The sequence below is a fragment of the Fusarium redolens genome (genome assembly GCF_020744475.1).
Source record: "Fusarium redolens strain MPI-CAGE-AT-0023 chromosome Unknown BKA55scaffold_11, whole genome shotgun sequence".
Taxonomy (NCBI): domain Eukaryota; kingdom Fungi; phylum Ascomycota; class Sordariomycetes; order Hypocreales; family Nectriaceae; genus Fusarium; species Fusarium redolens.
This window is the reverse complement of record NW_025763674.1, coordinates 286,267-307,658: the sequence shown is the minus strand read 5'-3', so window position 1 is coordinate 307,658 and position 21,392 is coordinate 286,267. Positions and strand designations below refer to the sequence as shown.

Sequence of the window (21,392 nt, the reverse complement as noted above, 5' to 3'; positions counted from 1 at the left end):
AACGTGATGTGGGTAAACGAATGTCTGAAGCGAGTTTCCGAGTGAACAAGCTTCCAAGGGTCTTCTCTCTCTCAACTCTGACTAAGAACCAAAAAAAACACGAAGATGTATGAAAAAGTCAAGACTCTCTGAGAGGGGAGAGGCTGGCAAATACGGGCTGTCCGGAGGTTTTGTTGATTGATTGATCAAGTCTATTTCCGCACTAGGACCCAAATACGCAGGCACAGAGAACCCCCAAGACTAAAGACTAGGGTGTCGTCAGTGAGAAGTAGTGCGTGTATCTAGTGCCACAGGCGGAATAGGGGGCTTCCGTTTGCCTGCTTGCGTTGCTTAAATGGATCGAACGCGTTATCCCAGTGGAGAGCAGGGTAAATCTGGCGCCACACCTTGGCCTTGGTTTTAAACTTGGACGCTGGATATTGCTTTAGCCTCGCTAACGAATGAGAAGACACGAGAACCATCACTATACTCCATCTTAACTATATTCCTTGACCTTCCAGGTCATGGGCCTTGTTCCCTGGAAGCTCTACCGAAGTACCGCCATCGAGGGGTTATTGTCCTGGAGCCCATGCCAGGCCAGGGGACGGAGGTTCGTTGATAAGATTTGACATTGGCCTTAGCTTGGCTTTAACTTAACTAACAAGACGTGGGGTGTTGGCGAAGAATTGGCGACTGTGACAAGGCGGAGAGTGGCACTGCATCTGCTGCAATGATGGGAAGTGGGAGGAATTACTTGGTGGAAACTCTGCAGGATAGCGCTTATGCCAGTTGTGGGGTGTCCCTCTAGCCACTGGGGATATGCAGCTACAGAGGCTCTTGCGAGTGACGTAGAGATTTCTGGGAAATGCAGATGTTGATCAAACCTCCGCCATTGGTCCCCTGCCGGGGCGAATAAGGTAGGAGAACCCCTTACTAAAACTCAAACAAATAAGCCAATTTTTAAGTCTATGTGCTAAAGGTTGCAGTCGGTTTGAAAGGAAATGGATGGATGGATTCGATGTTTTGTTTTACAGTATTGCCGCTGTAACCTTGGAAGGATGATCAGCGCGATGCCGACTCAGTCAGCCGTTGATTGTTTGAACAAACGTACTCGAAGCGCGAGTAATGCGAGACTCCACAGGAATACCCCCCCATAGACATACTTACATACTGCAGATGCAAGAAAACACCCGAGGATACATACCTACCTTATTGTAATGTACCGAACCGTAGCCAAGTGTAAACGGGAAGCGAGACAAGAGCCAAGATAGCAATAATCAGGTTTTGGTGCAGCCACGCATAACCCATCACCTTGTCCTCTCCCGTCCATGATCTTCCATTATCTCCTCAGCCGAATACTACCTTCATTTCTCTCCTCTTCCCTTCATTACTCCGATGTAGGATATTCTCCACGTGATGATCACACAAACTCGCCTCAGTGGCCAGGGACCGACTGGAGGAATCCATGGAGCGTTTCAGCTTGGAGAGACGATCCCCAAGGTCTTAGTCTTACTTCCTCCGTGCTCGTCTTTTTCTCAATTAAGACAGGGCAGATTTCGGTGAGTTGCATTATAAGGAATCTTAGCCCCGAAAAAAAAATCGAGGGAAGGAAAAAGTGGACGACCCTTTGATGAAGATGGACATGCTACTCCGCCCGGATGATGATTATGTGAAACCTGAGTAAGGCATTGAATGCTTGGCGATGCGTGTATCAATCACGTTTGCGAATAATGGGTCCTGAACTGGCCACTTGGTGAACAACGTGAGACTTGGGTGAGGTGATGACTGTTTTATTCTGGGTTTCGTTATTGTACAGCTCGCAACGAAACGCGAGGCGCATTGTATGCTATTTTCTTTTTTTGCTCTGTCCCGACTTTTCTCGAGACAGGCAAAGACATTACTATGAAGAGACGAGTAAAAAGTCTAAGATGCGGTGACGAAATTAGAGACAAAATGGTAGCGCCGTGCATGGTATCCCCTGTTCCGTTCCCCATTCAGTGCCCCCAACAAGATAGGCCTGCTCCATCATGACGAGATGGGCGACATGTCGGTATGTATGTGTGTTATGTGTCTCCCATCAGAATAGCAGAATATCCCCCAGCCGGCTCGGGACAACCATTCGACTCTAAGCAGAAAAACACAATTGGTAATAATAAACCCGCCAATCCTGGGTAGTAAGGAAAACATTATATCTGGCTGCTAGCCAGTTCATCATGATGAGCCAGTCTCAGCCTGGGGAGTAGGTGTAGGTAATGACTTGGGCTTGGGTTGGTCAACAGCCCTGAGGCCATCCTTGACCTCCTGCTCAAAGTACATGCGCGCCACATCAAACGCAGAGTCGATGCTCTTTGTGATCTTTGTGCAGCCGCAGTCGCGCGTCCATGTGTTGTGGAAGTTGAGGTTCTTACCCAATTTGCTATCCATCAGCACGTGTGGTACGCCGATAACTGTCGATAGAATGTGACCGTGGAGACGGTCGGTGATGACGAAATGGGCAGAGCCCAAGAGCTCGAAACCTGCCATCGACTTGGCCCACGCTCGCTGGTTCTTACCCTCCTCGCGCTGGGCGTCGTCGTCGATCGAAGGGGTCTTGGTGAACTTCCAGTCGACCTTGTTGTATGTTACGTTGCCGATGCTGCCACCCAGGTCGACCTTGCCCTCGCCAAACTCAATGCCTGCAGAGTCACCATCAGAGATCTCGGCATCCTTTCGGGCGAGAATCAGAATATCGTGACTAGATATAAAGTTAGCCTTTGTTCAACGGTTAGGCTGGCAATACTAACGTCTTCTTGGTGTTGAGTCGGAAGTCAGATCGGTTACCCCACATGAAAGCAATATCAGGAACAAGATCACTCTGAATACCCTGAGTCTCTCCAAAGTTGTCCATGAGCCAGTCATAGCTGGGCTTGTCACGAGCAGCCAACTGTAAATCGTGGTGCTTGGTGAAAGACTTCCTGGTCTTCTCAATCCTTTCGGGGTTGGTCATGTAGATACTCTGAGGGAAAGCTCGGATGGAGACGTTGATGAAGTTCTCAATCATGTTCATGCGCGAAGGTTGGTCCTCCCAGTAATAATCGTTGAAGTTACCACCACCAGCCATGATGATACCAGAGTGTGGGCGGTGCTCCTCCAGCTTTCTGCGGAACTTTTCAATGTCGCAGTCCTTGTACATGAAGCTGTATCACATTGCATTAATATTGATCATGTCCAACGTGGTACATACGAGATCCTTACCGGCAGGCTTCCATAGTCTCGATTCCAAGGATACTCAGCAGAATCTGCTGTGCGGACCAAATAGCAGCATCACCCTTGTTCTCCGTTTCGAGATAGCCCCAGATGTTGGCATAGCGAATTCCCGCGAACCTCTTCTGGTACGCATGAATAAGACGCTGCTGAAGATCGTTGACGATATTCTCGCAACCCGGTGTAGGTGCCCGGGTCAAATCGTAGGAGATGTCTGTGTTAGGGTCCTTGTCCAACTCTGTGTCCTCCTCTCCAGCGCCCACGGCACCAGCGGCGTCGGTAGGCTTTGGGGGCTCGTCGATAGTGGCATTGTCGCCTTTCGAAGGCCAGTGCCAGTCTGCGCTTGGTAAATGATCCTTAAAGCTCTCGGGCGCCTGGTAAGACACCAATATAGCGAAGACGAAGAGCACAGCAATCACGGCTAGCGCGATGCGTGCGAAGCGGTTCATGACAGGTAACATGATGAACTCATAGAAGGGGATGTTTTAGGTTAGAGTTATGGTTGTGGAAAAGGAGTGGAACACCCGGATACTTCTATCACGGGTTTAGAGTAGTAAGCAAGCAAGCAAGAAAGCAAAGGCAGTGAAAAGACAAGACGGAAGATGCAATGGAAGGGAAGGAGAAAAAAGAAAGTATATTGAAACGTCTTTTGACCTTGGGAATAAAAAGATGCGACCCCCCATCCCCATACCATAGCATCCTAGTTCTTCTAAGTCGGTACCTACCTCTAGGCTCTAACTTAGTGTCTCCCGTTCCATCCATACCTAATCCACATTCACCCACCTCCATCTCCTGGGCTTGGCTTGGTTCCTCCACTCGGGCGATTCGATTATGGATGCGTTCAAAGTGCGCCACGGCCACGTGCCTGCACAGCACCAATGACCCATCCACAGATTGTCTCGGCAGGGATAGAGACTCTTCGACTTCGATGATAATCGTTGTAGCCCCTATTCTCTCTGTAGCATATGTAAATATCCAAACAGACTCTGTCTGCAGCCAGTTTGAAGTGCCAGGGACCCTCGGTCGGGATGTGGGTTCCTGACGTCGACAACCAGCCTCATCAACTTCGTGTCCCAGTAAGGTTCAGACAGCGGGGTTATTCACTTATACAGTATATGAAGATAAGTAGCAGATGCAATTGTTGACTCTTACGCGGCGTAAGAAAAGAAAAGTGGGAAAGCTCTTACCGGGATCCATATCGCCTTAGTTGAATGTAGCCAAGTTGGCCAAGAACGGACGCAAGCCCCCTTTTCCTCACTTCCCACTGACAATTGTACCGTGCAGCAGAAGTCACAGTGATACACCCTTTTTTTTCTTATTCCCTATCCCTATCCCTCCCTATCCACTCGACTTGGCATCTCCAACGGTGGCCTTTGGTTGATTGACCGGATCGATTTTTATCTGGAGCCCATCGCTTTTCTCGTCTTGTCTTGTCTTGTCCCGCATATCGTATCGTGTCGCTTCGTGTTCTTTTCGAGATTCGTCATTCTCTGCTACGCATTGAATCACTGTTGAACGACACTTCGGCCGTTCGTCCACTCTTTTTTTAATAGAAGCCGTTTAATCGTTTGCGACCGATCGACCGACTCGACGCCGCAGCCATGGCTGACCAGAACAAGAAGAACGATGACTTCGTGGCCAAGATGCCCGAGTCTGCCAACGAGAACAACATTGGCGATGGTGACAAGGAGAACGACTCCCTTGTTGGCCGCGGTCCTGGCACTGATGCCCTCCCCGCGCAGCCTTCAGGCTTCATGAACAAGATTGAGAACAGCGGGCCATTCTCTATTCTGTCTTACTGTCTATCTTCTATCTCCATGACCGTCGTCAACAAGTATGTTGTGTCTGGTACCTCATGGAACCTCACTTTCTTCTATCTCGCGGTTCAGGTATGTTTATCGCTGTTCCCCGCGTTTGAGGAATGCGAATTAACATCGGTGTCTCTGTAGTCCATTGTCTGTATTGTTGCCATCACAGCATGCAAGCAATTTGGCATGATCAAGTCCCTCGCTCCCCTCGAGATGGACCGTATCAAGAAGTGTATGTATAATTGCTTTTCACGAATGAGGGGCAATGGCTAATGCGAACTTGAACAGGGTACCCCATTTCGCTCGTCCTCGTTGGTATGATCTATACAAGCACCAAGGCTCTGCAGTACCTCTCCGTGCCTGTCTACACCATTTTCAAGAACTTGACCATCATTGCCATTGCTTATGGTGAGGTCCTCTGGTTTGGCGGTTCCGTCACACCCATCGCCCTCTCTTCTTTCGGTCTTATGGTTCTGAGCTCTGTTGTTGCTGCCTGGGCTGATATCAAGAGCGCTATCTCTGGTGACTACAGCGCTTCTACTGGCGATGCTGATGCGCTTGCTACTCTGAACGCCGGTTACTTCTGGATGGCCATGAACGTCTTCTGCTCTGCCTCTTATGTTTTGGGTATGCGCAAGGTTATCCACAAGATGAACTTCAAGGATTGGGACAGTACGTATATCCAAAGGGCGCAACCTGTGTTGCGCTCCAGATACTGCATGACGAGAAACAGCCGCTAACAAATCGATAGCCATGTACTACAACAACCTTCTCACCATTCCCGTCCTTGTCTTCTTCTCTCTCGTCACTGAGGACTGGTCCAGCGCCAACTTCGCCAAGAACTTCCCCGAGGACTCACGCAACCGTATCTTCATCGGCATCATCTACTCTGGTCTGGCCGCTATCTTCATTTCTTACTGCTCCGCCTGGTGCATCCGAGTTACCTCTTCTACCACCTACTCCATGGTTGGTGCTCTCAACAAGCTGCCCATCGCCGTCTCTGGTCTTATCTTCTTCGCTGCTCCCGTTACCGTTGGAAGTGTTTCAGCCATCTTCATCGGTTTCGTCTCGGGCATTGTGTATGCTTGGGCCAAGGTCAAGGAGAACGAGGCCAAGAAGAACGCTCTTCCTACAGCTGAGAGCCGTGAGCCGTCAAAGTAAAATTGACATGGCACGGCGATGGCCTGTCAGGCTACAATCACCATTCGGCAAGGCTCATTAGCTATTCTTTAGCCATTTTTGGCCAATATTTTCATTTACTCGGGTTAGACCTGCACGACAATAATGTACCGTCCCACGGTATTTGAACGACACACGTAATGTAGACATTTTTTTGTATAACGTCGGGGGCAAGAGCTCGCTATCTCGATGGGGGTTCAGGGTGTCATTTAAAAGCGTTTATAGACCTGCTTCAATACACTGTCTTTTTGCTACTGCGAACACAATGTCAAACCAACAATGGCGCAACACTACCTAGTCATGAAGACGAACCAACAGACCAAGCTCGAGCCTTCATGACGTCTAGTACAGAGGGAACACGGCTCAGCCCTGCCCGTCGACATGGGAGACTGGTTAACGTTTAACGGCGTGGCCTTGGCACAGATCTCGCATGGCATGTCGTGTTGCACAGCACTACACTACACAAGAAGCTGCATAAGCCCAACGTTACATCTGTGCATCGTGTGAATCTTCACTAACGACGCCATGTCCTGTAGACAAAGGCAAATACAGCAAAAGACCGAAAGTATCTTCAAAAATTACCTGCCAATAATTAAACTAATTCATAATCTCATCTTGACTTAAAATCATGCATTAATCTCCATCCTTCTCCTTCATCTTCCAGAAATCTCATCTCACCCCCTTTCTCCTGCAGAACAGGGCTGAGCCATCCTGTCAGATTAACCCAATTTTCGCTCTCAACCCTGTTTTAAGCATATCAGTGACATTCCACCCCCTTTTCCATAGAAGCATTTTGTGGCGTAAGGCATTGTCATTCTTTCGCTCAAGAAATGGAAAAAAAGACCGTTCTGGAACGGCGGGCTCTGTTGGTTTGACATGTTTCTAAACGCGGGGGGATCGCTACCACTCGGCTGGGACGCCTTGGTTCGAGTCAAAGTCTTTAGCGGGAGGACCCTAGAATCAATAGTCTAGCCCTACAAACAGATGCAATTGTGTTTGAGATGATGGGTATATGGTATATTGTGGTTTTAGCGATATGGTGTAGTTCGGCCCTAGGGTAGACGGAGGAAGAGAGGTAATCTTAGTTTATAGACTGTCGTTTTGCTAGTCGTTCAGCTCCGTAATCCTACGGTAGTTTGTATGGAGAACAGTAAAATGTTAATTGGGACTTCAGTTGAATCCTTGACCTGGCTTGAGAGAGAAGAAGTGTTTCATGAAAAGTGTTGATGAGAATTTAGAGTAGAATTGTAAGATTAAATATTAGCTTGTTTTACGTGTAATGGAGCCTCAGCTTACGCATGCAGGGATGAGGAATATCGAAGGATTTCATAGATTCTTAACACCGAACAGAGTAAAGTCCAAGAAACACATAGTCATTCATCTATCAAATCCAACAAAGGAGATCTCATTATACGCCGTGCCATGCCGTTCAATCAATAACAGATCCACCATGAACCTGTCTGTAAACTTTTCCGTCCCAGTCATTTCACCCCACAGATAGACACCTTATACGCTGATGGTCCTGAAGACGCTGAACTCCTCTCCTGTGGCAACCAAGCTACCCGTGATCTGAGGGTGCCAGTGCACCTCCTTCGCATCCTTGAGGTAGTGCACGAACAGCAGCTGGGGCGGCACGTCCTTGACACCCGCTGTGTCCTTGCTCTCCTCGTCGTCAAGCTCGACAGCAAGATCCCAGAGTGTGACGGTGTTATCACCAGCGGCGACGGCAACGATGGAGTCGTCGGTGGGATGCCACTCAATGCTTGTAATCTGCTCCTTGTGGAAGTTGAAGCTGGCGATGGGCTGTGGCTTATCGGAGCTGGCCTTCCATTGTCGAAGATCCCAGACCCCCCATGTACCGTTGTCGTCTCCTGAAGCGAGCAGATGAGTCGTCTGGCGCGACCAAGACATGACGTTGACATCGACATTGGATACCTGCATGGTGATAGCGGGCTTGCGGGACTTGGATCGCACGTCCCAGATACGAATGGTGCCATCGCTTGAAGCAGAGGCAAAGACAGATTGCTCGGAGGGTGACCACTGGAGCTCCTCGACACTGCTTGTGTGGCCCTGGAAAGGTCTGTTGTCGGTGACCCAGCCGCCTCCATCGGTGCGTGTTGTCACGTAGATGAGACCATCGTTGTCACCAGTGAGGAGCTTACCACCGGGAACTGTGGGAGACCAGTCAAGAGCGTAGCCTTCAGTCTTGTGGGCGCGGACAGTAGAGATAGGCTTGTTCTGTTGAGCGGAGATAGTAGTACCAGGGTTGTCGAAAGAGGCGAGGTGGGGAGAAATGTCGTGGATGAAGACGTTGCTTGACTCGGTCATGGTAGCAGTGAGAGTAGTTCCAGGTCGTCCAGCCTCTTGGCTAGGAATCTGGTGGGCGCGGATACGGTTGGTCGTAGAGTTGAGAGGAATAGACTTGCTCTCCAGGATAGGGTCAGAGTCCTCGTCATCATCGTCCTCTGAGTCGGAACCCTCGTCGCCGCGGTCCATCTTGCTGAGACCGCTGAACTTCATAACCATGATCTGGTTGTCAGAAGCCTTTCCAGTCTCAGCCTGTGTTCCAGAGACGGTATACATGGTAGCAGGGTAGGCCTTGCGGTTGTCGCCGAGGTTGTCGCGGATGATATCGAAAGAAAGGCATGGCCAGGGTGTGCTGAGGTTGTGCAGCATCTCGTAGGTTGTCAGATCGGGAGCGAGGGTCTGGCCGGGCTCGAGTTTGCTTCGTCCGACGATGAAGGTTCCTTGGTCAACTTCCATAGCATCTGCTCGCAACATTAGACTTAGTTCTAGTCAAGTCAAGGATGATCACTTGCCCTTCTCCTCAGCCTCGCGCTCGGCATCAGGTCGTCCATCAACACCAGCCTCAAGAATCTCATCCTCGCTCTCGAACTCGTCCTCAAACTCATCTTCGAACTCTCCCATCTCCTTGGTGTTGTCGTCAATGTCCATCTTCTCAGGACGGTCTCCGCCCTTGAGGGCATCGCCGTGATCGGCATCAGCAGTTCTCTTCGCCATGATTAAAATATGTGGTTGTCTCTGGTTCGATCTACAAATTGAAACCACAAAAAGAATGAATTTTTCGCTATCGCCGTCTTTTTGGTGCCCCTCCAAATCAACTGCAGGAAAAAAATAAATTGGAGACTACCGAACCCCGCCATGACGCGGGGCTTTCCGAGAATTTACCGGCGCAAAGCCTTTTCATGAGATGAACGAGATGATTGTCATTGGGAAGAATCAAGGTGTAAATGCGAGAGAAGTCCAGTATTGGACTTTCGAGTTGCTTTTCTTGTTTCTATAGAATACATGACTAGAGATGATATAAGTAAAGAGAGAAACCAAGCTGTACCTCCCTTTGATGTAAGACCCTTGATCATAACTTCTGAACGCTTCTGAGCATGGTGATCTTTAAATTGTCATTAAACCCGAGTCAAATGGTAGAGTTAGACTTGGATTGCGCAACTTATAACAATCAGGCCGAGGCATGAGTTGTAAGACCTGATCACAATAAAGTCTTGCCTTGGTTAGGATACCCTGTGTTGCTGATAAATTCAAGCCTCGCTTCGCCCCATACAGATCCGTCGTATTCGCGGATCGTAGTTTGATTCCAAATGGCTTCCGTTGCGCATGGAATACGTTCCCAGGACATAGCTCGGCCATTGGACCATTGAACTCGGTTGGGCCTGTTTTGTCAGCAGTTAATTCCATTCATTCAGCGGCACTCGGCCCAAGGAACCCCACGTCAGCCCCTCCGAAATTTCACGATTGTGTCATACTGCCTGTCATGTTCACCACCACCGACTCCCGGGTTCCTGAATAATTGAGTATCTGAGTTGACTGAGTAGAGTAATCAACCGCGAAACTGGAGCTTCTAGAAGCCTGAATAACTAAGTATATAAACGTATCCACTCCGCTACAGTAGATCCATCTTGACCTTTTGAATTCTACCCCTCCATATCATACCTACTTATATAAACACATTCCCCCACCAAAACCCCTCAACTCTTCATCACCAAACAAAACACCCTTTACAAAACCACGTCACACCTTTCAAAATGGCTGCTCCCTCCGCCGTTGTCGAGATCAAGTCCAAGGCTCAATTCGACGAGCTCGTCAAGACCACCCCCTACGTCGCTCTCCAAGCTCACGCCTCATGGTGCGGTCCCTGCAAGGCCATCTCTCCCATCTTCAACAAGCAGGCCGCCGAGCACAAGTCCGACAAGTACGCCTTCGCCAAGTTCGACACCGACGATGTTCCCGATCTCGCCTTTGAGCTCGGCATCCGCTCCATCCCCGCCTTCTTCTTCTTCGAGAACGGCGACAAGGCCAGCGATCTGCTCGGCGCTGTTCCTCCCAAGCTGACTGCCGCTGTCAAGACCTACGCCGACAAGGCTAGCGGTGGTGCTGCCGAGAAGCCCGCTGAGGAGAACACCCTCAAGACTGATGAGAACTTCTAAGTGGAGAGAGGCTTGGGAGAAAAAGAATTTACTACAAAGCAAATGCCGTTAAGAACGCAGATTCGCAAGGATACCCCCCTATAAACAAGGCGCACATCACGGGCACCATTCATCAAGGCAAAAACCATCATGAGCTAGGATTGCGACACATGGTTATGCGGAAGCGCAAGGCTTTGAGGAGGATGGGTTGCACTGGTTAGCTAGAAATAAACCTGATCACTTCAACACGATTCTTCTCTCTTTATGAAATATTTGTAATTCTTTTTTTTTTTTTTTTGCCTCTGGAAGTAAACTCCAGATTGTATTGTATGTATGTACTATAACATCAAGTAAATGTTCGCTGTGGCTCATTGTTGGCCGTGTAATCCGAGACTTCATATCTCGCCATGCTAATGATTCCAGAACTCATGCCATCGTCAAACTCCTCTTGCTCCTTTGGAATCTTCTCTTGGACCCCTTTTTCGAACCTCTCCCTGCAAGATTCCTATCCTCTTTGACACAAGAAAAAGTCAAGTGAGTTATTGTACAGGGTTCAGAAGTGTAAACACCCTATCGGACGCCTTTCCAAGTGGTATACGATCAAGTCCCAATAAACAAAACAGACGCCAACTCCAACAAATGCTGCTGAGATGTATCATTCCCCTGTCATATCTCAGTAAGATTGAACAGCTGAATCCGCCGACTCGTCACTAATGCGGCCGACGCCAGAATCCACTCGTTTCTTACTTGGTGTAATCTCCTCATGTGTTTCGATTTGATCCTCAAATCCATTCTTTTGATCACCTTGAACTGAAAGTCTCGATGTCAACCTTGGTCCTGCTGATCTGCGCCGGTTGGCAACATCTTGGCGAGGTGGCTTCAGCTCGTCCACACCCAGACTCATTCTTGGAGAGGATCTCTCTCTAACACTGAGAAACTGGCTTCCAGAGCGACTATGCCCGGGGTTCGGCGATCCGTTAGGGCTCGCAGGTGAGTTCAACGCCGATGAGTAGCGGAGGCTTTGGCGTGAACTTCTCCACCTGCTCAAATTCCAGAAACTGCCCTCCTTGTCGTTAACGCCTTCAGAATCAGAGGCACTGATAAGGCTGAAACTTGGGGTTGGTGGGCTTGTGATGCCGTTTCTCTCCCGGTCATGTGAAGCTCTGACTGTGGTGCGGTTGGATAGACCACTGCTGGCGGGACTTGTGGGAGTTGGACGGCTGGACGGACTCGTCGGTAAGGGCTTCCTTCGAGATTCTGGTGCCAGATTGGCCGCTGAGTTGATCGGTGATTGTCCCGGTTTGGTAGGAGACATAGATCGCTCACTCCGAGCTGGTGTATTGTTCATGCTGGGTCGTCCTCCATCAACATCCTGACGCCAACTGTTAATTCTATCAGAAGCATGCTGGAGTTGAATTGGATTGGGACCAGGAATATTGAGTGATCCACGTCTCGATTGCACACGACTGCTCGCACTCGTTCTCGTCATGACACTGCCACTCCTGCCAACACCGGAGAGACGGTTACCCAATCGAGAACCTGACTCCCAAAGCCCTTGCTGGCGCTTCTTATGGGCACAGTCCTGTCTGAAAACCTTGATCTTTCCAGTTCTATCAGTGGTGATGATAATATTTCCATCAAGATGCCTTGAGCGCTCGATGTATGCTGGTGTTTCTTCGGGTCTTTTGTTGCTGTGAAGCGAGTCGCCATGGTCTTCATCTGATAGAGCCGAGTGACTTGGCGTGCTTTCCTCGAGACTTCGCAGCATCACAGGTGGCGGGTTGCACAAGTCATAGATAGGATCGCCAGAGGCACTCAATAGCTGCCGACTCTTCGATGGAGCCATCAAAGCCGTAGTGACGACCTCGGGGTGAGCATCGAATGTTTCGTATGGCTGCTTGTCCTTGATCTCGTCTTGGGCACCAAGCTTCCAGATGTAGGCCTTTCGATCCTCGCTGCCACAGATGATATAGCTACCATCGTCGCTAAAGCGTGCATTAATCTGACTTGACTGGTTTTCTAGTCCCTTATACTTGACCTGGATCACTTTGTCGTTCAGGTTATATACTCGAACTCGAGAGTCATTCGAAGTAACCAAAACCTTGACTGTCCCAGCTTCGGGTCCTGATGGTATCGTCATGGTTCGAATGCCTGTAATCTTGCTTCCCTTGGCGTTTTTGCCCCGTGACGACCGGACATGAATTTGGTACTTGAGCTTCAGACCCTCGGTAGCGTAGAAAGTGCATAAACCACTGAGCACACCACATATAGCAATGTTTCCGTCAGGGGAAAACGCTACCGCGGTAATGAATTCACCCACAGGTGCTTGGAAAGCGACGCTCTTGTCCGGAATGCTCCATAATCGTAGTTGCGCATCCAGTGATCCTGCGAGAAAGAATCGATCGTCTGTAGGGTGGAAGGCGATCGATGTGACCAGATCCTTGTGCACAAACGTACATAAACAATCACTCCTGCTCATATGCCATAACTTTACGGTCTTGTCCATGGAAGAGGATAGCAAAAAGTTGTTCTTGCTCCAACTCAAGGCAAGTACCTCGCCGGTGTGCTCCTTGAACTCTCGCACAGGCTTTGTGCGGAAGACAGGAGCACTGAGCTTCTCGCCATGAGTACCATTCTGCGCCTCCTCTTCCTCGTGTGCCTTGCGTTCCTCTGGCGTAGATATCACAGCAAACACTCGTACGATCTGATCCTTTCCTGCGACAGCTAAGTATCGTCCATCCAAGCTGAATTCGGCCGCCCAGATAGCATCGCCACCCCTAAGGATCTTACTTCCAACTGCCGTTGCTACCGCTCGGCCGTGCGTATGCTTATGTTCTGAGGCGGTAAGTTCTTGTGCAAGGAATAAGTGGTTATAGTCTCTATCCTTCTTGTTATGCGCCTTGACTCGGATATATCGTGGAGGTTCTTTATGGAGAGGTATGTATCCTCCACCTGCACCGATGACGGATGTGAGAGCTCGTGCGTAGGTGCCATCGGTTCGCAGTTCACCCAGTTCGGAGTCGGATTCCTGCATATCATCATCTTTCCTCCAACTTCCGCGCATTCCCAGTCGACTCAGGAAAGACACTCCTTTCCTTCGATCCTTGCTAGAATCCTGGGTAGTGTTTGGCGACTTGCTAAGTTCGGAGCTTTGTCTTTGTAGGTTGTCTGCAGCAGGGCTGTCGGAACGGCCCTGGTTTAGAATACGTTGTGCGATGGTAGGCTCCGCGGTGTTACTGTTGGTACGCAAGTAGATTTGCTAAACATCACATGTTAGTTGCGATTCAAGTATACCTCGTTGCCCTTGAGTCAACTAGTCGCAAATACTAACCGTACTCAAAGGGTCAAGCCCAGCGTTTGGGGGAGGACTGGGGGAACTCGACTTGAAGGGAGGTTTCCAGTCCTTTGTTTCTTTTGCATTCTGAGAGCCTGACACAGATGGTTGTGTAGTCGAGAGCCTGCTCGATGGGAGGTCCAGGGAAGCACCGGCACCTATTGACAAATTGTCAGCTTACATAGTATTATAGTGAGCATTGTGTATAGCTAGTATAATAGTGGCCAGTGAAGAGGACCTTGGGCGCATAGGAAGCTCCAGTCGCAACAGTCCCTGCATAAGCGGACATGCGCCCAGGCGTTCACTTAGTAGGTAGGGCATTGTGACATGGCCATAGGACCGGGTGGAGGGGCAAGAGTAAAGAAGCATGTACAGTACATACCCTGAGAATCAGAACGAGCAGCGAGGCTCTGGCGGCGTTGAGGCTCGGACTCGGGAAGGCTGGAAAGGGCAGAATCGCGTCGTCTATACAAACCACGTTCGCCCCGGACAGCAGACGAAGACTTGAAGGCGGACATCTTCCATACTTGATGGGCAGCCAGTCCCTAAAGAATTTTGAACGAGATAGACCGGATTGCGCGGGCGGTCGGCCTCGCGCAACTTGTGGAAGTCCAGTCCCCGACCCGATCAAAACGAGAGAGTGTGGCCTTGGCTGACGGACTCGGAGACTCGTGGGGGGGTGAGCACTGAGAAGTGGGCGGGCGTGGCGGAGACCGGGGGTAACGAGCTTCTGAAGTCCAATCCGAAGGGTCCGAGAGCGAGCGAGAGGGAACGAGATGTGAGGCTGGGAGGCTTGGCTCAAGGCAGATCCTTTCGTACGGGTTCAATGTACTGTAGCTGTGTACCCTCTGGCAGTAAAATGAATGCCGACTGGCTGGTGTTTAGTCAATAGGCCGTCGGTGAGTGTTGTCTCCTTATTTCCTATCCCCTTCCACTGGACTAATATGCAAATGATGTTGGTTAGTCTCCAGCTGAGTGAGGGTCTAATTCCAGGCTTGTCAGACAGGTATTGGTAGTGGTGAATAATGGATGGATGATGACAGGAGGGATGTTGTTCAAGGGAGAGATAGAAAAGAGGCAACGCTGTTCAGATGCAAGCAACCGAGCAAGAATGCATGTATTGTATTTTGTAATACAGAGCTCAACAGAATCAGGATCAGAATCAGGTGCTCAAGTATAGCAGGGCAACCAGCGATTTTTGCATTGGTTATATGAGACGAGTTCCATGACATGGAGGACCCTAAGCGAAAACGACCCGTCGGGCGAATGCGATGACCAGGCAGGCGCTGTAGTGCGCTGGGGACAGCGCTGCACAGCAACCAGATAGCGGCAACTAGGTGCTTCCAGCTACTTACAGTACAGTGCAGTGGGGTCGAAAGCCAAATTGTGTTAGTGTGTAAGAGAAACTCGATCGGCTTTCTTTTTTTTTGGCGCGTGATATAATAAGAAAGAAAAAGGAGTAAAAGGGGTCATGAAATGTGCTGGTATGAAGCTACGAATAAGATGTTGGAAAAGGGAGAGCTGATGCCCACGCGCGCAGAGCTGAGACGTTGGATGGCAAAAAGGTTGACAAAAGGATGAGCAGCTGATGTGTAGCTGCAGCACGTTGCCTGGACTTGCTGTAGGTACTGTACACTCAGGTCAGGCCCACGGCACTGTGAGAAATAGGTAAGCACCGAATCTAGTATGGGCTGTGTTGTGGCTCTTGAGTGAATTTACAGGAAATAAGGGGAAAAGAGGTGCAACTTGTAGGATTGTATCACACCTTTACCGGATATCGGCTCGATCTTCTGGGGTTAGAATGGATGAGATGGAGTCTAAATGAGGTAAGACAAGACTTGAGTGCGATGATCTTGGATGAGACCGCATCAATCAGGTTGAGTCTCATAGGGCAGAGCCAATTTGGCAGTTTGATGGCTCACCATGGCAACTGTTAATTGGTCTCATTGTTAGTGACTGTTATTAGTGAACATTCCAGGCTGGCTGGCTGGCTATTTTGATAATTGCATCGCCTCGTTGATGGCAGTGTTGACGCTTAACATGACCTTCCTTTTCTCTCTCTACGTAACTAGTTGGTAATTAATCACATAAGGCTGGATGATCGACCGTCATCTCAACGAGTGTTTGTTCTCCAGATTGTCTGTGCCACAGCCAAATGCGAACCCGCGGCTCAGTACTCACCGCATGTACAACATGTGAATGAGAGAATAAGACAATAATATCTTGACCGCAACAGCGAAAAGACGGTAACTGACCCATGATGACATGTTTCAGAAGGACGTCGTGTCAAATATTAGAGTAAACGAATGTGTTGATATCTCAACCGTAATCTGAAGCTCATCAACAAGTCCAGTGTCTTGTATTCAATACTCGTTTAGTCGCATCCGCGTATTCGGGACGCTTTGCTTTTGGAGCCAAGCCTGCACAGGAACTGCACTAACACAACCACATTCGCACATCTGCACATATAACGTCGGGTCTGGCCCACGAACGAGGGGATAAAATGATGAGAGAGTTACATCGAATGCATCTCAAGTGAGACAAGTATGCGAGAACCACCAGCTAAACGACGCAGACTCACTCTTGCATTTCACATGCTGGGCTTACGTCGTTGACTTTCCGAGACTGACCGGGGTTAGCAGCTTCTTAACCAGACCCTCAGGGAGCAAGAATACTTCTGACCTTGTGGCAAGATGCCAAAAATGACTAGTCTAAGGTCATCTAAGTCTATACTGAATTTGCTTAAGCCTTTTTGTATAGATGTCCTAAGTTTTCTTGCTCCCTGAGGGCTAGGCATGTTTTGGCAAGGAAAGTCGGTGCCTTGCACTATCGAGATGCACGACGTCAGATCAGCAGGTATTGAGTATCAAGGATGTAAGTCTGTGTTGTTCATTCAATGGCGATACTCTTGATCTGCTCTGCCGTATCACTCAATAAACTGGATGACCACTGATACATGGCATGATGACGCGCTGTTCAGATATCAAGAACTAGCTTTATTTCAGAGTTAAATGCTGACAAGATTTGAAGATACTATGTAATTAGAGCTTACGAACTAATAATTTGACCTATATCGAATCACTCACTAATTATTAGAATACGGTTTCTCGGCAACGTTTTGAATTAATGCCTCTATTCCTTCAGCCACATGCTTGCTTAAACGACAACAGCCTGTCTGGTTGTCACACGATGCAAAGTGCAGCGCTTCGCATATCGCCAAGAATGCGATGCAGTTCCGTGGATCACCTCGTGCCGTTCTTCCAGAGTTTCTTTTCAATGTCTCGGTCGCCAAGATCGCCAAGGCCTGTCATGGGTCACTATGGCGTTCGGCGTACAGCGAACAAATCGATCCATTTCCGTTCCATTTGTAAATCCCCCTCAAACTCCGCCAGACGCAGAAAAAAGAAGGAAAAAAAACAGCGCAAAAGAAAAGTTAGTTTAGCGCTCGCTCAGTGATAACTTCAAACACGGGGTTGTATTGAACTCCGTTCATCTCATTCTCCGCAGTCCGCGGAGCTTTCAAGACTCCGCATCCATGCACCAGAAACAAATCTTGTGTTCGAGAACTTTGATCTTGTGGAGTCACGTCACTCAAATCGTCGTCTAAATATCCACTTGTGGGCATCTAAAATCCAATCCCGTGCTTCTAACCTTCTGAACTTGGCCTGATAGTTTGAAGACTGGCCACGGACAAGATCAAAACCCCGTCGGGCCCGGCCACTCTCAACCCCCGACTCCGACGTCAACATCATCAACTTATCCTTGTTTGTACCTGACAGCGGCACCGAGAAATCTATTCTGAGCCGTTCAACTGCCGTATCGCCGAACTACCGTGGTCCATCTATCCACTTGGCAGTTCACATTCACGATTCATACTCGATCTTGATAGTCCTCCATAGAGTTAGCCTCCACTGTCCAACAGCCGTTGAGCCTCAAAATCTGCCCGTCTTGGCTTTTTCGTCTTGGTCAGCCAGCCTAGCCCAGCCTTACTGGTCTTAGCCGCATTGCACCACCCACCTTGGGCCAACTATCTATTGGGTATCACTATCAACATCATCATCCAACATCCGTTTGTCATCGGCGAGTTTTCTGGTGAGACATCTACCCAATAATTATCTGGGTCTTTGTCAGACACGGGCCAACTCTTGTTTTTGTCGCTGTCACAAACCCACCGAGGTCCGAGGCTTTGATATCCAGCCCCCAGCTTGACATCTTCACACTTCAGCTTTCAGCCACAGCTCGCACACCTAGCCAAAGATGAAGTTAGTATCACGCAAGGTCCCCAAGACCCTCGAGGACGAGACCGTTTCTCTCCTGCCCGAGGATCCCGAAGATATGGTCAGCAGCCCCTGTTATTTGCTCCCTTCTAAGTTTATACCCCTGGTCTGCCATGTCGTTTTCCCTCTATCGACCCTTAGACCCTGCTTCGATTCCTATTGTTACCCCTCCCCTCCAACGTTGTCACACCCTCCGCGGCTCGACTCTGGCCTCGATATGCTGCTGGCCAGCATTCACCTTATACCACATGTCTCGCACTTTAAGCCACTATCTGTTCCGATTCCCACCGATGTCACCGCTTGTTCTTATGAGACAGCACGCTAACAATGTTGATAGTGGCATGCATACAACCTCATCCTATCTGGAGATATCATCCATGCTCACGCTATCCGTAAAGTAGTCACGACTTCAAACACTGGAAGCACGGCATCTGAGCGTGTTCATACTGAACTGGCTATCAAGGTCAAATCCACTTTCTTCGATCCTATCATTTCATCACTCCGTGTCTCTGGAACCGTCGTTGTAGAGAACCCATATGTCACCCTAGGCTCTCATCATACCCTCGATCTCGAGGTGAACCGCCCATTTACTATCATCAAGCCAGAAGGATGGGACTCTGTCGCAAGAGCTACTCTCCAAGAGACATTATCAGATGACAAGGATGGTGCCGTAGCGGCCGTTGTCATGCAAGAAGGACTTGCCAACATCTGTCTTATCACACAGTTCCGAACCGTCCTCAAAGTCCGTGTTGAGAGCGTGATTCCCAAGAAGCGTGACCTTGCATCAGACCAAGATGCAGGTATGCGCCGCTTCTTTGAGAAGACCTTGTCGACTCTTCTACGAACCATGGACTTCACACAGTCACGGCCGTTGTTACTGGCCAGTCCAGGCTTTGTGGCTGGAGACTTCAAGCAGTACATCGCCAACCAAGGACGGGATAAAGCAGACAAGGTGCTTACAGCCGTGGCAAAGCAGGCTACGGTGGTTCACTCCAACTCTGGTCACGTCCACAGTCTCAACGAGATCCTCAAGAGCCCTGAAGTCTTGGCCAAGATGAAGGATATGAAGTTCGCTCGTGAAACGCAGTATGTTGACCAATTCTTCGACATGTTAAAGCTGGACGATGGACGTGCATGGTATGGTACTTCAGCTGTCGAAAAGGCCGTCAACGACGGAGCCGTTGGGCCAGGCGGTGGTGTCTTGCTGGTCAACAACTCCCTATTCCGAAGCGAAGACCTTGCCCTTCGCAAAAAGTACGTCGCTCTGGTTGAGAAGGTACGGAGTGATGGTGGAGAGGCGAGGATTCTCAGCAGTGATCATGAGAGTGGACAGCGATTGAGTATGTTGGGTGATATCGCTGCCATACTCAACTACCCAATGCTGGATCTTGATGACGACGATGCCGATGAAGATAATGAGGCAACTGGGGAGCCTACTATGGAAAATAGTGTCATCTAGTCAAACAAGGATAGACAAAGAAACGAAATATGAATTCATGAGGCCCTATCGCTGTGGTGTTACCCTGTACCGTTTTGTGAGACTCAAGAGGACATCGCTCAGTTTGCCACAACTGTACATCCCCAATCTTCACCTAAGAATGTATAGTACGTAGCTGACCTCCAATTTATTTTTAACTCATTGCATGTCTCATAAAGATCACTCAAATGGAAGTCGTCGGTTTTCTAGGCGTTAAGTAAACAAGATTGACAATGTGGTGCACGTAATTATCCCCGCATTTTCACCCGACTTCAAATATCGAATCCACGCCACGATCATCATGATAGCACCTCGGGGCTTATCTGATCTATAAACGCGAGAGTACGAACTCATGTCTTAACTCCGAGCTCCGAAGATACTTAAAGATATCAAACAATTTTGTTGTTGATCAAATGTTGACCTTGTTGAACTTGAAACTATATAAATGATTCATTGTCCTTACCTCTCCTACCCCTCATCCCAAACATCAACTCAACATCAAACAAAAAGTGTTCATGAATTTCAAAATGGCCTCTAAACTCGCTCTCGACTCTACCAGGAAGCTCAATTCAGGCTACCAGATCCCTCTTCTTGGCTATGGAGTAAGTGATCCTTCAATCCTTCGTTTCGCACCCTGCTAATGTAACTGCCTAGGTCTACAAGGTGTAAGTCCACGTCATGTTCCGGAGGCATTATGTACTCTAACCACGTCATTCAGTCCCGCTGAACAAGCTCCCGATCTCTGTAAGAAGGCCATCGAGATAGGCTACCGCCATGTGAGTTTATCCAAAGTCTTTGGTGTTCAATACCCAACTAACATATTCAGATCGACTCTGCTTCAGGGTACTACAACCAGGGCCCTAGCGCAGCTGGACTCCTGGCGTCTGGCGTGCCTCGCCCGGAGCTCTTCTTCACTACCAAGATCTTCACCAGGCAGTTTCCCCTCAACTATGAGAATGCACACAAGCAGGTAGACATTGCTCTCGACGAGACGAAGCTCGATTATCTTGACCTCGTCCTTATTCATGCCCCGTACGGTGGGCCTGATGCCCGTAAGGGTGCTTGGAGAGCTCTTGCTGAGTGCGTTGAAGCCGGCAAGGTGCGATCACTTGGTGTTTCCAACTACGGCGTTCATCATCTAGATGAACTAGAGGCATACATTAAAGAACTCGACGCCGAGCTTGGACCAGGCAAGGGAGGCGTCATCTCGGTCGGGCAGTGGGAGGTGCACCCGTGGCTGACACGACCTGACATTGTCAAGTGGTGCCAGGATCGAAACATTGCAGTTGAGGCTTACTGCCCCATTGTGCGTGGTGAGCGATTCGATGACCCCAAGGTCAAGGCCCTTGCGGACAAGTATGGCAAGAGTCCAGCACAGGTTCTTCTTCGGTGGAGCTTGCAGAGGGGTTATGTTCCTCTGGTGAAGAGTGTAACGCCTTCAAGGATTCTGGAGAATGCTCAATTGTTTGACTTTGAATTGACGGAGGAGGAAGTGAAGGATTTGGCAACTGATGAGTATAGCCCTTGTGCTTGGGATCCTACTCGTGAGCCTCTTGAGAAATAGATATCACGAGACGCAATACAAAAGGAACATCAATAGATTCACTAAAATTTAAGAATCTGAGAAGTTCGTTATCAATAATTCAACGGTCTTGC

General features: G+C 49.1%; 7 protein-coding genes across 7 annotated transcripts; 4 read left to right on the top strand and 3 right to left on the bottom strand.

Moving 5' to 3' along the window:
* Positions 1–1,754: 1,754 nt before the first annotated feature.
* BKA55DRAFT_664841 (polysaccharide pyruvyl transferase-domain-containing protein) lies at positions 1,755–3,874 on the bottom strand. Its single transcript, XM_046197725.1, has 3 exons — positions 3,214–3,874; positions 2,763–3,155; positions 1,755–2,713 (listed from the first exon to the last, which is right to left on the bottom strand). Exons 1-3 carry the CDS (start codon positions 3,681–3,683, stop codon positions 2,191–2,193), a joined length of 1,386 nt encoding a protein of 461 aa, XP_046047329.1. The 5' UTR covers positions 3,684–3,874; the 3' UTR covers positions 1,755–2,190.
* A 949-nt stretch (positions 3,875–4,823) lies between these two features.
* Positions 4,824–6,191, top strand: BKA55DRAFT_515774 (uncharacterized protein; the record flags this gene model as incomplete). Its single annotated transcript, XM_046188035.1, has 4 exons — positions 4,824–5,111; positions 5,172–5,262; positions 5,319–5,702; positions 5,782–6,191. 4 exons carry the CDS (start codon positions 4,824–4,826, stop codon positions 6,189–6,191), a joined length of 1,173 nt encoding a protein of 390 aa, XP_046047328.1.
* A 1,251-nt stretch (positions 6,192–7,442) lies between these two features.
* Positions 7,443–9,411, bottom strand: BKA55DRAFT_76129 (WD40-repeat-containing domain protein). Its single transcript, XM_046201616.1, has 2 exons — positions 9,029–9,411; positions 7,443–8,977 (listed from the first exon to the last, which is right to left on the bottom strand). The coding sequence occupies exons 1-2, from the start codon at positions 9,228–9,230 to the stop codon at positions 7,716–7,718; spliced, it is 1,464 nt and encodes a 487-aa protein (XP_046047327.1). The 5' UTR covers positions 9,231–9,411; the 3' UTR covers positions 7,443–7,715.
* Positions 9,412–9,965: 554 nt separating this feature from the next.
* On the top strand, positions 9,966–10,918 carry BKA55DRAFT_573117 (thioredoxin-like protein). Its single transcript, XM_046193183.1, has one exon. The coding sequence runs from the start codon at positions 10,268–10,270 to the stop codon at positions 10,667–10,669; it is 402 nt and encodes a 133-aa protein (XP_046047326.1). The 5' UTR covers positions 9,966–10,267; the 3' UTR covers positions 10,670–10,918.
* Positions 10,919–11,321: 403 nt separating this feature from the next.
* On the bottom strand, positions 11,322–14,500 carry BKA55DRAFT_595315 (WD40-repeat-containing domain protein; the record flags this gene model as incomplete). Its single annotated transcript, XM_046195787.1, has 5 exons — positions 11,322–13,907; positions 13,980–14,051; positions 14,083–14,106; positions 14,365–14,423; positions 14,458–14,500. The coding sequence occupies 5 exons, from the start codon at positions 14,498–14,500 to the stop codon at positions 11,322–11,324; spliced, it is 2,784 nt and encodes a 927-aa protein (XP_046047325.1).
* A 3,739-nt stretch (positions 14,501–18,239) lies between these two features.
* BKA55DRAFT_691914 (uncharacterized protein) lies at positions 18,240–19,718 on the top strand (the record flags this gene model as incomplete). Its single annotated transcript, XM_046199688.1, has 2 exons — positions 18,240–18,320; positions 18,597–19,718. The coding sequence occupies 2 exons, from the start codon at positions 18,240–18,242 to the stop codon at positions 19,716–19,718; spliced, it is 1,203 nt and encodes a 400-aa protein (XP_046047324.1).
* Positions 19,719–20,263: 545 nt separating this feature from the next.
* BKA55DRAFT_541018 (NADP-dependent oxidoreductase domain-containing protein) lies at positions 20,264–21,300 on the top strand (the record flags this gene model as incomplete). Its single annotated transcript, XM_046190333.1, has 4 exons — positions 20,264–20,338; positions 20,391–20,401; positions 20,455–20,512; positions 20,563–21,300. The coding sequence occupies 4 exons, from the start codon at positions 20,264–20,266 to the stop codon at positions 21,298–21,300; spliced, it is 882 nt and encodes a 293-aa protein (XP_046047323.1).
* Positions 21,301–21,392: the final 92 nt, after the last annotated feature.